Below are 14441 nucleotides of genomic sequence, written 5' to 3'. Positions count from 1 at the left end.
TGGAATTGCTCTTATAAGCTCGCCTGATTTTTTTTTGAGGTTACCTTTGCCTCAATTCTGAACAGTTCAATTTGGCAAGACCAAAACGTGGCCAAAACCCACCCGTCAAGATCCACTGCCCTCCCAACTAGACGGACCCCTTCCTCCTCGTGCGGTTTCTTCCCCGGCTAGATCCCATCGCCACCCAGAATCAAAAACCGATGAGCAGCGAGCGCGAGGCCAGCGGAGTGGCGGCGACCTCCGCCTCGCCCTCGCAGCGCGGGGAGGGCGCCGAAGGCGCCGACGCGGGGCTGGAGAGGACGGCGGACGCGGTGGAGGAGCTGTACCGCCTCCGCGACACGTTCTTCCCCCGCGACCCCGCCGAGAAGCCTGCCACGCTCCGCGCCCGCGCCGACGCCGCCCTCGCCGTACTAGACTCCCTCCCTCCCGGTACATCCCCGTCTCCCAACCCTCCAGTCTCCCTCTGTTCCTTTGCTTGCCATTGGTGTTCCTTTGTTTTGGGAAAAGTTGTGCTTTTGATAAGACATGACGATGTTGCTCCACTGTAAGTTCCTTCAGTCCGTCATATTCAATAAGTTGTAGGGCAAAACGGATTAGCCGTCTTTCACCAATCAGGTTCCGCTGATAGATACATGCTCTGGGTGCTGGCTCAAATTGTATGCCCTACTTCTCTACTGTTTAGGTTCTCGTTGTCTAGCCAGTGTTACTGTTACTGTGCAATTCAGTAGTAACTAAGTTGGGTGCCAGTGTCTGGTGGATATGCAATGCCGACGCCTGGGACACATGCTTTTTTTGTTTTTGTTTGCAAGCGTTCTTCTATGTACTCTTGTAGTATCCATGTCCGAAAAATGAGCTGATAAATCAAGCTCAGAAAGAAATAATGAAATAAACAACTAAATAAGTCACGTGTACATAGTAACTGTGAGTCAGACACTTTTCTTTTGTGATTAGGTGTGAAAATGGATTGAACATGGCGGTAGTGTCTTTACCATGTTTTTTTCCGGACATACTCTGTAGACCTTGCTGAGAATATGGCCTACTCTTCCGCCTAATCCAACTTCAAACAAGAAAGTTATGATCTCTAGAACATAAAAGTGTTTATGTAAATCTGGATATCTGAGCCTGTATTCGTAGTTGACGGACTTATGTGTATGTTTCTGTATATGCAATATCCAGCAAGTATACGAGCTGATAGCGTTGATATTGAAAGTGGTCTGGTTCGTTCAAAAACAATCCAAGCATTTTCACCCCTAGTTGTGATTATATGTGCATATTTTTTTATCCTCATCATTTGTCTCCTTCCCCACCCTTTCTAGCAAAGTTCGCGTTATGCTTTTTTCGATACCAAGTTTTACTTTGTTATACCTCCAGAGCAAAGGAAATCGCCACAACAGCGTGCTGTTTGTGAGTTCTTGAGGGGGAAAATACTGGACGTCTTCCCTGAGTATAACAAGGAGGCCGAAGATCATCTATCGAAAGCAGTATGTGGCCGAAGACTAGACCATTTCTTGTACACGTTTTTCTCTCGTCTAGAAACTTAAAACAACTGCTGTTGCTACTGGACACATTAGGTAAAGCTGAATCCATCTCTTGTAGATGCATGGCTATGTTTGGGCAACTGCATCTGGAAGAAGGGGGATCTGGCTTCAGCAAAGAATTGCTTTGTATTAGCACTGGACAAGGTAAGTCTCAACCTTGAACAAGTTTTTGTACGTTTCCAGATTTATCCAGCGTTATTCATTTGGCAGGGCGCAGATAAGAAAATACTATGCCAACTCTCCATGCTTGAAAGAAGTATGGCTCAAGGTGAGGATGTGCTCTATCATATACCAACCTCTTCAGTTGATGGTTTCTTAAAGTCTCCACATTGCAGATGGATTATTATCACTAATCACTAGTCTCATACTTGCATACTTTATTTATTTTTGCATTTATGGACAAACTTCTGCTAATCTGTGATTAAAACAATCAATTCAATCAAATATTTGTTTACTTCATCTTTGATCCTTACTTGGACGTGCAACACCAAGTTAATAACAATATACTCGTGGATTTTGTGAGAGCATTGACCATCAATTGTAGTGCAAATATTCTAGATACCATCAAGTGTTGGGTATCAGTACACCATCATTTTCAAGGACAGTGATATGTGCAAAGCCTGGAAATAGGCTGAGCTTTAGAGCAAGACCAGCACTCCTGGCCTTGGTTTATCTTGTACATTATTCTCCGTTTGCACTCTATGCCTTCATGATTGACCAGTTCAAGCTTTAATACTGTTTCCGTTGTGGTCAAGAGAGGAGGATGATATACTATGATCAAGAAGAGTGAAAGCTCTAAGCTTGGGGATGCCCCGGTGGTTCACCCCTGCATATTCTAAGAAGACTCAAGCGTCTAAGCTTGGGGATGCCACGGCTAAGAAGTAAAAAAATAAATCTGTTTGGAAAAGATGAGGAATAGATAAAGGATGTCAATTAGGCGCAGAACCATTGTCATAGAATCAGGCTCTATTAACCCTCTCACGTTTGGCAATAACTTGCATCTTCTTTATTTGATGTCAAGCAGTGCTACCTTGACCTCGGCGCTGATACAGAAGTTCAGAAGATCACCAGTCTCCTTGATAAGCTTGTGAATGCAATGAAGGTGACTTCAGGTACCCCGGCGAGTCGCGCGAGATCCCGGGCTTCCACGCCGTGCGTGCCATCTCGCGCTGCGTGGCCGCGCACCCGGGGCCCGTCCGCGGCGTGCGCGTCACCTGCACCTCCTTCCACACGCAGGAGTACGCGCTCCAGCGCCTGGTCGCCGGCCTCGCCGCCAAGAACGTGTAGGACCTCGTCCTCTTCAACCGCCCCTGGTCGCTCGACATGCCACTCCCCGACGACATCCTCAGCTGTGCCTACCTCATCCGCCTCTACATAGGCATATGGCGTTGGCCCTTCCTGGACACTACCGACCACCTGCCTGCCTTCCCCAACCTCCAGGAGCTTGGCCTTTTCCACACCATCATCGAGGACAAGGGAGTCGACGCCTTGCTGGCGCAATGCCCCAAGCGGAGGCGACGTAGTCCCAGCAAAACGCATTTTGGTCCAGCGAGGACAGGAGTAGAATGGAATACGTATGTATAATACAGGTGACAAACGAACCAGATCTCCATGGCCAAAAGAACAAGAACGCTCTTGAGTAAAATCTATTTCTCCAGCTACGTACCTCGTCGTCAGCCGACTATCACCATCCATCCGCACCTCGCCGAGTACCTCTGCATGCTGCCGTCGACCATGGCGATCATCACCATCCCAGGTTGCCGTGATGTCGTCCATGGAGCTCAATTAGCAGTGTTACTGCTCGCCTCTCCTCTCCTCGACAAGTAAAAGTCAAAGTCTAAGTCACACACGCAACCCGCACGCGGTGGGTGACGATGGGCTTCTTCTTATAGAAAGAGCTAGCTAGGTGGGAGGGATGAAGATGAGCAGATAGTTGGAGGATAGAGACAATGGAAGGCTAAGATGCAACTGAGACACGGATCGCTGACATGTCATTTAGTCTTGAGATACACAACTTCCTTTAATTAAACGAGCCAGGTACAACTTAATTGCTAATGTCAAAGAGCGTGCAGCCCGTGCATGCATGTGTTGGAAATGTAACCAATCACGTCCATTAAAACACTAGACCAAGGGTAGCGCGTGGGGAAGCTAAACATTCCTTAGCTTTTGCTTTTCACTCAGTATTGTAGCAAAACGTTCTTTTAATTGCATCATCGTCTTGTGGACTCAGCAAAGTGCAACCATTGGCAACGCTAAAAATCCAACCCACGTACCAGCCATATCTTCCTAAAATCAATCAATTAGCTGCTCTTGATTTACATAGGCACATTGGGCAAAAACTTTGTTAGAATTTTGGCAATTAACTTTGCTACTTCCTCTGTTCCACAAAATATTCTAAACTTTGTCTAAATGTAGATATATCTAGACATGATTTGGCGTACAAATATATTTAAATTTAGATAAAGTTAACACATCTTTTATGAGACGGCAAGAGTGCTATTATTTTGAACACTTCCATCACACTGCCAAATAATGAATGATCAAAAAAGGAATAATGTGCAAAAAGCAATCAGCTTGCGCTGTTTAAATTAAAAGGAGAAATACTTAGTTTAATTCAGTCGACCAGGTACATAGCCAGCTCGACCTATACATGCTAGCACTGCTCGCTCTGACCCAAAAGTGCTTGTGCAACACATAATGGCCAATTCATGGTCATCTCACTTAACGATATGCTAGACCATTTGAGGGAAAGAAAAGGTAGCTAATCAATTACAGGGTAATTAGCACATGAACAAATTGACATGACAATCAGATCACGGACAACACATGATGAGCAATATACCCAACACAACTCATGTTACATTCCCAACAAGCAATGAACTACCGAATGCATAACACGTAACTCTTTACCTATATGATGATTCAACTAAAGACGGCAAGTCCAAGTTGAGAATAAAACATTCTGATTTGGACAAGACAATTTGTTCATTGAGGATTACAAGAACAGGAACAGTACTACATCGGTCACATCCAGCAACTGCTAGAGCCAGAACCGCCAAATCACGCCAGATTGCATGCAAGCCACACTGGTAGCCAGTTGGTGATGGAGCCGCACTAGGACAGGCCGCGTAGTGCTTCATCCAATGACACCTTCAGAAAATGTTGCTGCCTGGTTATTAGGAATGTGGATGAACGTCCATGGCTCGACTTCACTGGGACTGCAGAGCACACAAAACAATGCTATAAGGCCAAATAAGATGAAGGTAGAAACAACATCATGTTAGAATCTCCTTTCTGCTAGTGGCCACGGGCATGCATCAAAACAATTTACGATTAGCAGATTTTAATCAAAAACTGACTTTACGAATAACCACTTTCTTAAATGAATTTGTCCCGGATGTTTAAAATCAAAGAGGCTTGAGTACCAACAACTAAATATAACATAATTGAAGCCACATATGTACATCTGCATTATTGCGAGGGTTGGACGTGTGCCTTGTAACACGATATATGTTTTAGCATAAAAACATAATTGCGCTATCTTCTTCGTAGTGTATTTGGAATAAACAAAACTAGTGTCGGCACCAATTAAATAAGAAACCAACATCTAGAGCATGACCACACAATTCACATTAGTACCAACTATGCATCAGTAGCATAGGATCAAATCCTAAGCATTGATTTATATTATGAGTAGCACAAAGTTTCATTCCTCAAAAACCATACAACCATAATAAAGAAAAGCAGTTGAGCGAGCTCATTCTGGAAAATCAAACGCATGTGTGCATTCTGCTCTTACGTCATTACAAATCGAATGCTTATCATCGCAACACAACCTGCAGCCATGATGGATCTAGTCCAAAGCACATATCAATAAGGAGGGAGATACAAAGAAAGGTTCTTACTTCGGAGACAAGGAGGCAGCCATCAGCTCCCCAGCAGGTTGGAGCAGCAGCAGATTAGATAGAGGCAGTGAGCTAGCAAGGGCACATCGATGGGTGTGCACCCCTGTGTTTTCCATAATCCAAGCAGTATAATTCAGTTTTATCCGGTTTTCCTAGTAGAACATGGTTTTATGGAGTACAAAACTGGTTTCAAATTTTTGGTATGATTTTTTTGGGATCAAAGTCAACTCACGGCAAAAAAAGACATGCACACATATACATGTGATCACCAACTCTATTTTGTACTACCTCCGTTTCAAGGAATAAGGCGTCCTCGTTTTACGAGCTTTTTGTTTGACCAAGAATTGCTTCAAATAGATAAAGATTGTTGGTATGAAATTAGTATCAATAAAAAGTGCTTTTCAATACGAATCCAACGATACTATATACATATAATATAATCAAGATTTTGTTGCTCAATTTTTATGGTCAAAGTTCGTCTTGGAATACGCGTGCGCCTTATTCCTTGAAACGGAGGTAGTATATGTTAACTCATAAATAGAGGGTATAGTTCAAGCCAAAGAACACAGCCACTCACCTTCATGGGTGTTCCTAGCAAAAGTAAAACATCTTGTTGTGCACAAGGAGTCTTGTGAGTGGAAACTGTGGAGTGCTTGTGCGAACCAACTCAAGACGCAGACCTGAAAGACAATGATGTTTGCATCAAAATAAGGTGGTTGCAGTTGTGGAGTAACAAATCTGATTGTTTGATTGATCTACTAGGTGATTCAAAGACCTAATCAACAGATCACACTTAGATCAACACTTCAAAGACGTAGAACTGAAGGATTTATACCTATCCTTTTGGCAGAACTAGGTTGCTCGATGTAGATAGAAAACATCACCGACCTTGTGTCGTCAGCTAGGCCAGGGCATGGGTGCTCATCGGCACCAACATCGCCTAGCCCTCCTCTCCACCCAGCATCTCCGTCCTCCATGCAGCAGCTACATACATCAAGGGATACACATATAATATAAGAAACTGGAACCAAAATCTAGGTCATGCCAATATGATGGGAAACAAAAACATGGGGTACCACCAAATGCTACAAGCTAGGAAGCCATACAAAGATGACTTCCTAGGAGTACACAAGAATGGGTTCACTACGACTACCACTTGTATGTCAAAAGAAAAGTATTTACAGTGTTGTAACCCAACACAAGAACTGTTGCAGATAGGCAAGATAAAGAGGAAACAGCTTTTGAAAACCTTGACTTCAGAGGAAGAAAAGAAAGCATTTACAGTTCAGCCAACAATCACCATAAGCTCAAACTATCTCTAAGCTCATAATATCCATAATCTCAAGTTACAGGCCACAAGAAGAAACCTAACCCAGCTATTTGGCAATTAGGGCATAAAAAAGAAAACAAAAAATAGCTCAGTGGAAAAAGAGTGAACTCAAGAAGAGAAGATCCTCGGAAGCACATGTGCTGCAAGAAAGGTAAAAAAGAGGATCATATTATCACCTAAGCTTTTCATTCCCCGGAAAATCTTACACCAAAGACAAACATGCTCAAACTTCAGACCCAATGAAAATAAACAATATGCACAAATTCTTTGAGTTACCATTGTGAATGAGCACAGTACTAGCCATGCATGCATCCAATCCAATTGCTAGCAATGTGGAATCTTGACAAGTAGCTATTGTAAATATGGATGGATCCCGAAACTAGGATTACTTAGAAGGAATCTTTTTGAGGTTTTAAAGCACATCATATTTTCCATTCATTACACAACAAAAGGCAGCGACTAAAAGTCAGCAGAGAACTTCTACAACAATTTCAAATCCAAAATACAATTTACATAAAATTGGATAGCATGGTACATATGACAATGCAATATTTTGAACAAACTTTATAAGCACATTAGAAAATTTCTGTAGGTCCTAATTAGTCGAGCACCCTATGGCATCCATGCATTCTATAGGAACCGAACTCCAGAACATTAAGTAGCAAACAAGTCCTGAACACAACACACCATTCATGTGTCCCCAGTTAAAAGCCTAAAACCTGACACTAGTTAAACAAGTAAGCAGCCTGGTGTGTTGTTGGACTAATTATTTCTGCTACATGCTAATGCTGAGCTTAGCAGGAGGACGAGGACTGGGAATACATTTAGTGGGCACTACAAACACTTTTTATTCAAACTTGATTTACACATTTCAAAAGTGGATGAAAAATAAAAAAATAAATAAATTTATTAGCATGCAACATTTGTGAACATTGACCCCACTTCTAAAAGTCATCATTTGTGAACATGGACTACCACTTCTAACATTCTGATGCTCACAAATGAGTCCCCGCGGACATGACAGACAAAGTACCAGCCACACATAGAAGTCAATCAATCTAGAGGGATGTCAATGGCAAACAAAACCAACCTAACAATTTTGTGTCCTGTTGCTATTCCCAGGATACATGCATTTTGGGCAACAAAAAAAAAGGACGGAAAAGCTGTCCATGAAAACTGTGTTCTTAGCACTGTAACTCAAAATGCTCACTATGCAGAATGAGGCAAAGGAGGATATTATGTGTTCAGCAGTACAAGCTTCCAAAGAATTCTAGCAGGTATAATGCATAAATACATGAATCATGCGGAGTAAGGAAACTAGCAAGTAGAAACATGCTTCAGACATTAAGGTAAGCAAGCTGGGTAGTATCTTGATTTGAGTCACCCTATAGTAAGTTAGAATAAACATGTAAGATTTCCGAGGCTTTTAATTCCCATGCTTCAAATTCCCAAATCAAATAGACAAGTTATAGACCATAGATATAGTATATAAACACAAGAGATTATTGCTTGAAATTTACAAGTTGGGCTATTATAAACTTAATGCGATAACAAATGGTCCTTTACCAGCATCCAACCTGAACCATTAAGACTATACAAAAATTGAACAACAATGGTCTATTTGGACGGTTTCTGTCCAAACAAGCAGTACAATACACCGATCACAAGAATAAACACTAAAATATTTTCAACGCAAGTCATCCGATGCCCAATTCATTTGTTAACGTGTACATATGCAGGGACTCAATAGCACACGATGCTAAACATTATCAATAACAAGTTAATCAGAAATAGCGGTATCACCTGCAAGAGCATGCAATTCCTTCCGCGCCACCAGGAATGACCCATCCCCTCCAATCAGGCGGCCATGGAGCCTCGTTCAATACACTATTGCCAAGCCCACACACTCAGTCCAACATCCCATCCATATCATCCCTCTTCACATGGATGTGACACCAGCTCCAGCTTCACGTGTTTAAGAGAAGCAAGCCCTCATAGTTTCCAGTTCAAGAAGCCCAGCAGAATCTTCAAGTCGGCACTGAGTGGGTTCAATGTACACCCGGTTCACCACTTGGATCTATGATTGCAAGCCAGTGATACTTACTTATGTTGAAATGTCAATCTGCTTAGGGAGATCCTTTATGTCAACCTTGAGACTTTCTTGCATATACATGCAAAGTCCCAGTGAGGTTGCGCTCTGTTGATCATACCAGATAAGTAGGAAAAACAAATGTATGAGTTATACAACCTGATTGAGAACATCGGAGGGAGTGGCAGAAGATTTAGTTATCAAGTTACCCAACATCATGAGCGTTGACATCGGCTAGGAACTTGGCCCTAGAAAAATCGAGGTTGGTGCCAGGAACCCAGATGCTACATTCTTGCTTTTTGTGTGCCACCACCATCATCCTTTGTGTGGACCAAGTAGGACAGATCCTGGTGTCCAGCTTCCACCATCGCTCCCATGTTACTGGCAGGGAGCGGGGAGGCTCGAAGAGGAAGGCGCTTCCCTGGAACTCGGTCCTTGTTGCCTTGGCTGAGTCAAGCAACAAAGGAAACAAGTACACCACATGTACCTCAGCTCCAATGTTTTTTTCCTGGAAGGTTGACAAGTGAATGATGATGAGAGGATTTTAGAAAATATGATCTGCATAGTGCTGAAACAAACCCTAGGCTCATGTAGCATCTTATATCTTCCAGGGAATTTATGTAACTTACAAGAAAGAGCATGTCAACATTACAGACTTGAAATTTTGATATAAACAACAACCTCATTAACTAGAAGCAAAACTTGCATAAAAACAAAACAAGGTAGACCGTTTTCATCTAGAGAAAATAATAAACATTACCTACAACTATAGTATTTGAAGAGGAGTTGTATGTATATCTAGTTGAATGAATTACAGCTGACACTTACTGGTGGGTGGAATCATAAGAAAATGAGAAGCATCCAGGTTCATGTATGCATGAAAACGCACTACTAGTCAAGGTGTCAAAGTACACAAGTACAGTAAAGCTTATGTCTAGCTAGCCCAAGATGAAAGTTTTTTCAACACTGGATTAAAAAATGATAAAATATTCAGATTTGTATAGGATAGCAACAACTTAGAATTTACAAGTATGCAGTACTAGTATCAATCGATACACAAGTCATCATAGAGTGTATTCTCTGAATACAAATTCCAGGAAATAACTTAAACACAGCATGCTAAGCATGCTCACCCTAATCGTCCACCCCCTTCAAATCACTTCTTGAGCTCAGAGTGACACACAAAAACATGCAATATATAATTATATTCAAAAGAAAACTTCTACCTGCCAGCACAACACATTTCATGAGTTCGACTTGTGCCCCGGAGAAGGCAAGCTCCTAGTAGAAAATGGGGAAGCTCGAAGAGGAAGGCGAGACGAGGGGCACTCACCTAAATCCTGGACGTGTAGAAGAACACCACCACTACCATGGTTGTGGCACGGTGAAATCGCCGCCATCACGCGGCAGGAAGGTAGAAGTAGTCAAAGTCGAGGGTCAACTAGGCCTACAACCTGAAAATATACAAGTTTCAGCACCTGCATCAGCATAAGCAGAAAGCACATATAAAAGTTGAGTAAATACATCTCTTATATAATACAATGTTCCCAATTATACATAAAACCATCGGTGCGTCTAGTCCATAAGCATGTTAATATCACCATCGGTTTCTTAGGACTCACTTTTAGGAAACTTATCATATTTCCAGGAGTGCCTATCGAACAACTACCATAACTTTTTCAGAGAAGGCAGCGGGAGGCACCTCGCATACACCGAGGAAGCAACAGTCCTCTTTATGTACCAAAAGAGATGGATGAACTCACAAACACTCAACACATTGGCTGCTGCAACAAGGTAAACTCACAACATTCCCATTTATATTTACAACCCCATGCCATATATGTATTGTAATCCCTTAACGCGAAACAAGCACATACAGAGGTAGCATTATGTATCATTAATGAAAATTTTCTTATAATACAGAATATTTATGGTATTCATCTACTCGAAGACAAGAACATGGTTTCCAGGTGAAATATGAAATTTGGCTATCAAAGAAAATGTGGATATGCACAAGTCAATACTGACCCGTGAAGTGAATGGAATCCTTATTCTTGTATATGGCGTAATAAGCTTGGGTAGAACTTAGGTTCTGATGCTCTTCAATAGGCCCACAATGTAATTAAGGAGAAAAGGATCATTCAGGATCCATTATTTTTCTTCTATTGCTTGGAAAAACTCATGACAACTATAGAAGAATCGTGAACCAAAAATGAATAGTTTAGGATTGCTAAGAAAAGGAAGATCATATTTTCAAGAACACTGAACTTTTGGATCTTATCAAACTGCATGAAGTCATTCTTGCGCAAAAGGAGTATTAAAATAGGTGATATATTCCATTTCTTTTCTTTCTTATTATTTTTATTTCATTTAGTATTTATGTATGAAACTATGAAGTACTTCTACAAACTATATGGTAGATCTGCTATCAAGCATATAACAATATATACAAGAAAAGGCTATTGGTACTTACATTAGTTAATTTGGAGTTCACCAGTGGCTGTTATAGAATCATGACAGCAATCTTTTTAATCAGGTCAAGTAGCAGGGTACCCAAAGAATATTGAAAAGAAAAATCCTGGTTACAGCCAAAATGCAGGTGTTGAAAGATAAGACTTTGCTTGGGTAATGAATAAAAAATTGAATACAATGGCGTGTAGCACACTACCTAGTTAAAATACTAACAAAAATGCAAACCATGTACACATATCGACATTAACCACCACATGATTTTAAAAGTTTTTAACGGTCTACTCATGATCTTGTTGTTGATGCAGCTATGAGAAGTAGAAAAACTGTCTTGATTCAACATGTTGTGTGGAGATTTTACCCCTTAAGGTACTTATTAATTTTATTTTCTCGGTATGTAAGTAATTTATAATTAAAAGTATTCAACAACACCCCCGGCTCTTGTGACACTGTCCCTAGGAGTGCTAGTCCTCCCCCCCCCCCCTATCGCGACAACTAGTTGTCGATGTGAGGGGGTCACATAGCCTCCATCCTACCTGTTCATTATTCCCGTCTATCCTGAGCCACATAGCTCCCAATGACACATTTGCAAACGAATACCAATGTTCATTTAGTTTTCACAACAGCCATGAGCCTCCAAGAACATATTTATTCATTATTTTGTTCACCCCTAATCACTACTATACTATCCTAATAAAGTCTCAATCCACAAATCCATAGCTTTATCATGGTGAGATATATAAATGGTGTTTGTTGGATAAGAAAAGGTCAGCTAAGAGACAGTTTATTATCTAACCAACTTGTGGGTTGTTTCTTTGCAACTATATAAGTGAAACTAAGATAGTAAACAGTAAACTCTCGCTACTACTTGGTACCTAATACTAACAAAACCAGAGGCCAGTAAACTCTTGGCAAGAAACATGACACCAGAGACTCACTGACTGAATCAGCATGTAACAGCAGCTTGAAACTCAACGTGTGAAGCAGCCTAGAACAACCAAAACGTTAGACCATAGTATGCTAAACTTCAGACTCAAAACTGTGAAATTCCGTAGCACAGCCAGTAGGAAAACGTGACTCACTGAACAAAATGGTGACTGTAAAAAAAGTTGTCCATGTTATAATTCTTGTCTAAGGTCGCCGTGGGTTATTTTCACACAAACAACTACCATATGTAGCAGAAACAAAAGAAAACAAAAAGCAGTTCCCTGCATAGTCTATGTCCAACCACATGCATCCCATTGTTACATGTGTATCGCCGCATCATCAAAGTAGGTGTTCAATGCAGTTTCATGCAAAACAATCCAAGTCGTTTCAAAATAACATTTGAGCCTATTCGGTCCTATAAATAGTGAGACGCCTGGAGTTTATTTCAACCGATTCAGTCTATGTGTGTTTTCAGGCACATACACGCCTGCTATCCAAGCAAACATACACAGCCCAGCTAAAAAAATTCCCTTTTTAGGTCTGAACTCGGAGTGGGGATCACATCCGGAACTTACCATCGAGAGGGAGTTTGACGCGGACGGATTGGATCCGTGGAGGAGGACCTCCTTCTCCAGCCTCGGCCATAACTGGCTTTACTTGCCGTCACTGTACGGACGGGCAATGGTTGCCGGCCGCCTGCCTCAGGTGGTCCAGAAGGGGCGAGACAGGGAGGCGGTGCATGTCGCGCGGGGTGGTCGGGGAAGAACGCCCCATAGTACTCAGCGGCAGCCCATCGTCGTCGTTGACAGTAGCAGCCTGCCGTCGTCGTTGACGTTGGAGGCCAGCAACAGGTCGGCCTCCTTGTCGCCGGACCGGAGCGCCGACGAGGGGTTCCAGCCATGCCGCGTAGAAGGTCGGGTAGGAAGAGCAGCAGCTTCGCGAGGCCGGTTCGTCGACGACGAGAGCCGGTAGGGTCTGCGCGTGTGGGACGCGATTGTGGTCGCCGGAGGGCGGCGTGTGCAGGGTATTCGACCGGGAGCGGCGTGGCTGGGGTGGCCGGCGAGCTGTGAGGCTGATCTGTGTCTCCGGCGAGCGGCGAGAGAGAGAGGGAAAGAGAGGTCGGTAGGAAGGGGATTGAGATGGGAGTGGTGTGGGCGAAGAGGATTTGGGGAGTGGAGAAGGCGGCGGTGGATCTCCATGGGGCATCGGGACTCAGCGTGCCATTACTGATGTGTCGTGGTGTGCTGAGCCAGGCGAGGATGGATCGCGGCCGTCCAGCCAAAGAACATCGCACGGCAGCAGACCGGCCACGTCACCAATCCGTGGCACAAAGAGCTGCACCATTCAGAGAGCTTCATTAAGCCGCCGGACCCAGTTCTATACAAGGTGAGCTTGGGTAATTCGTTATCATAAGTTTTAGCGGCCTCATCTTCGAAATTTTGGTTTTTGACATGTGGCGCTGCATTATGTGGGAAATAGCTTTTTTAGATATGCTTGCTGCTTATTTTTTGGGTGCTGCTGAAAATCCTTTGGAGGTTCCAAACCTCTGAACCTTCGACTTCCCTGCGTAACACGTGTCTTGTAATATAGAAAAAGGAAAAATATCCCCGCCCTCATCTCCAACTGCCCCCATCTCAAACCACTCTGCACACCGCACACGACGACGCCCCCCTCACTTGGAACTCCACCAGATCATGCGCCTGTCGCCGGAGAAGACCGGGTCACCGGATCCCCTTGCAGCATCCTGGTCTTCGACTAGCAGCATCCTCGACCACGGTGGCGCCATTCGCAACACTAGTGACCGCTGTCGGCGCCACTCGCTGCACAAGTGGCCGCGGCCGGCACCACCGCCCACATGTAGCAGTAGAACTTGCAGGGGCGATGCATGCAACAGAAGGGACGGAGCCTCGTTGAAGAACCTCCACGGCACACCGACCGAAGCGTCTCTCCTCGTGATAGGTTGAAGGATGGGCCCCATGCAGACATAGGAGATAGGAGATGGGTCTCCTCGAGTTAGCAGCAGCGGTAGCGTGCTAGCCCGCGGCGGCAGTGAGGTGGCCGACCGGCTTGCAGAAGATGCAGGTGTGTTGCGGTGGCCAGCTGGTTTGCAGAAGCAGGAGGTGCGTTGCAGCGGACAGCTATGGAGTCGTGGGTAAGGAGCTCGGTGAGCATGCCGAGGGCAA

General features: G+C 43.5%; 1 protein-coding gene and 2 long non-coding RNA genes across 4 annotated transcripts; 1 reads left to right on the top strand and 2 right to left on the bottom strand.

Annotated features, from left to right (window-relative positions):
* Positions 1-200: 200 nt before the first annotated feature.
* On the top strand, positions 201-2825 carry LOC124689710 (tetratricopeptide repeat protein 5-like). The gene is made up of 5 exons (XM_047223195.1): positions 201-429; positions 1372-1481; positions 1572-1682; positions 1749-1848; positions 2641-2825. Exons 1-5 carry the CDS (start codon positions 201-203, stop codon positions 2823-2825), a joined length of 735 nt encoding a protein of 244 aa, XP_047079151.1.
* A 2618-nt stretch (positions 2826-5443) lies between these two features.
* LOC124691733 lies at positions 5444-8985 on the bottom strand. Of its 2 annotated transcripts, XR_006999120.1 has the most exons (5): positions 8878-8985; positions 8577-8811; positions 6279-6427; positions 6021-6123; positions 5444-5546 (listed from the first exon to the last, which is right to left on the bottom strand). It is a non-coding gene; the product is annotated as an uncharacterized LOC124691733 (long non-coding RNA). The 2 variants fall into 2 exon arrangements; XR_006999119.1 differs by having other exon boundaries at positions 8577-8985.
* Positions 8986-9144: 159 nt separating this feature from the next.
* Positions 9145-11393, bottom strand: LOC124691734. Its single transcript, XR_006999121.1, has 3 exons — positions 11336-11393; positions 10196-10316; positions 9145-9370 (listed from the first exon to the last, which is right to left on the bottom strand). It is a non-coding gene; the product is annotated as an uncharacterized LOC124691734 (long non-coding RNA).
* Between the last annotated feature and the right edge of the window lie 3048 nt (positions 11394-14441).

Source organism: Lolium rigidum, chromosome 2 (genome assembly GCF_022539505.1).
Source record: "Lolium rigidum isolate FL_2022 chromosome 2, APGP_CSIRO_Lrig_0.1, whole genome shotgun sequence".
Taxonomy (NCBI): domain Eukaryota; kingdom Viridiplantae; phylum Streptophyta; class Magnoliopsida; order Poales; family Poaceae; genus Lolium; species Lolium rigidum.
The sequence above is the reverse complement of the archived record's forward strand: the minus strand, read 5'-3'. Positions and strand labels throughout refer to the sequence as shown.

Bases quoted from the DNA above. Each gene is read 5' to 3' on its own strand.
- LOC124689710 (XM_047223195.1), top strand. From the start codon at position 201: ATGAGCAGCGAGCGCGAGGCCAGCGGAGTGGCGGCGACCTCCGCCTCG. The intron at 1,482-1,571 runs GTATGTGGCCGA...TGGACACATTAG, and splicing joins AAGATCATCTATCGAAAGCA to GTAAAGCTGAATCCATCTCT. The intron at 1,849-2,640 runs GTTTCTTAAAGT...AATGCAATGAAG, and splicing joins ACCAACCTCTTCAGTTGATG to GTGACTTCAGGTACCCCGGC.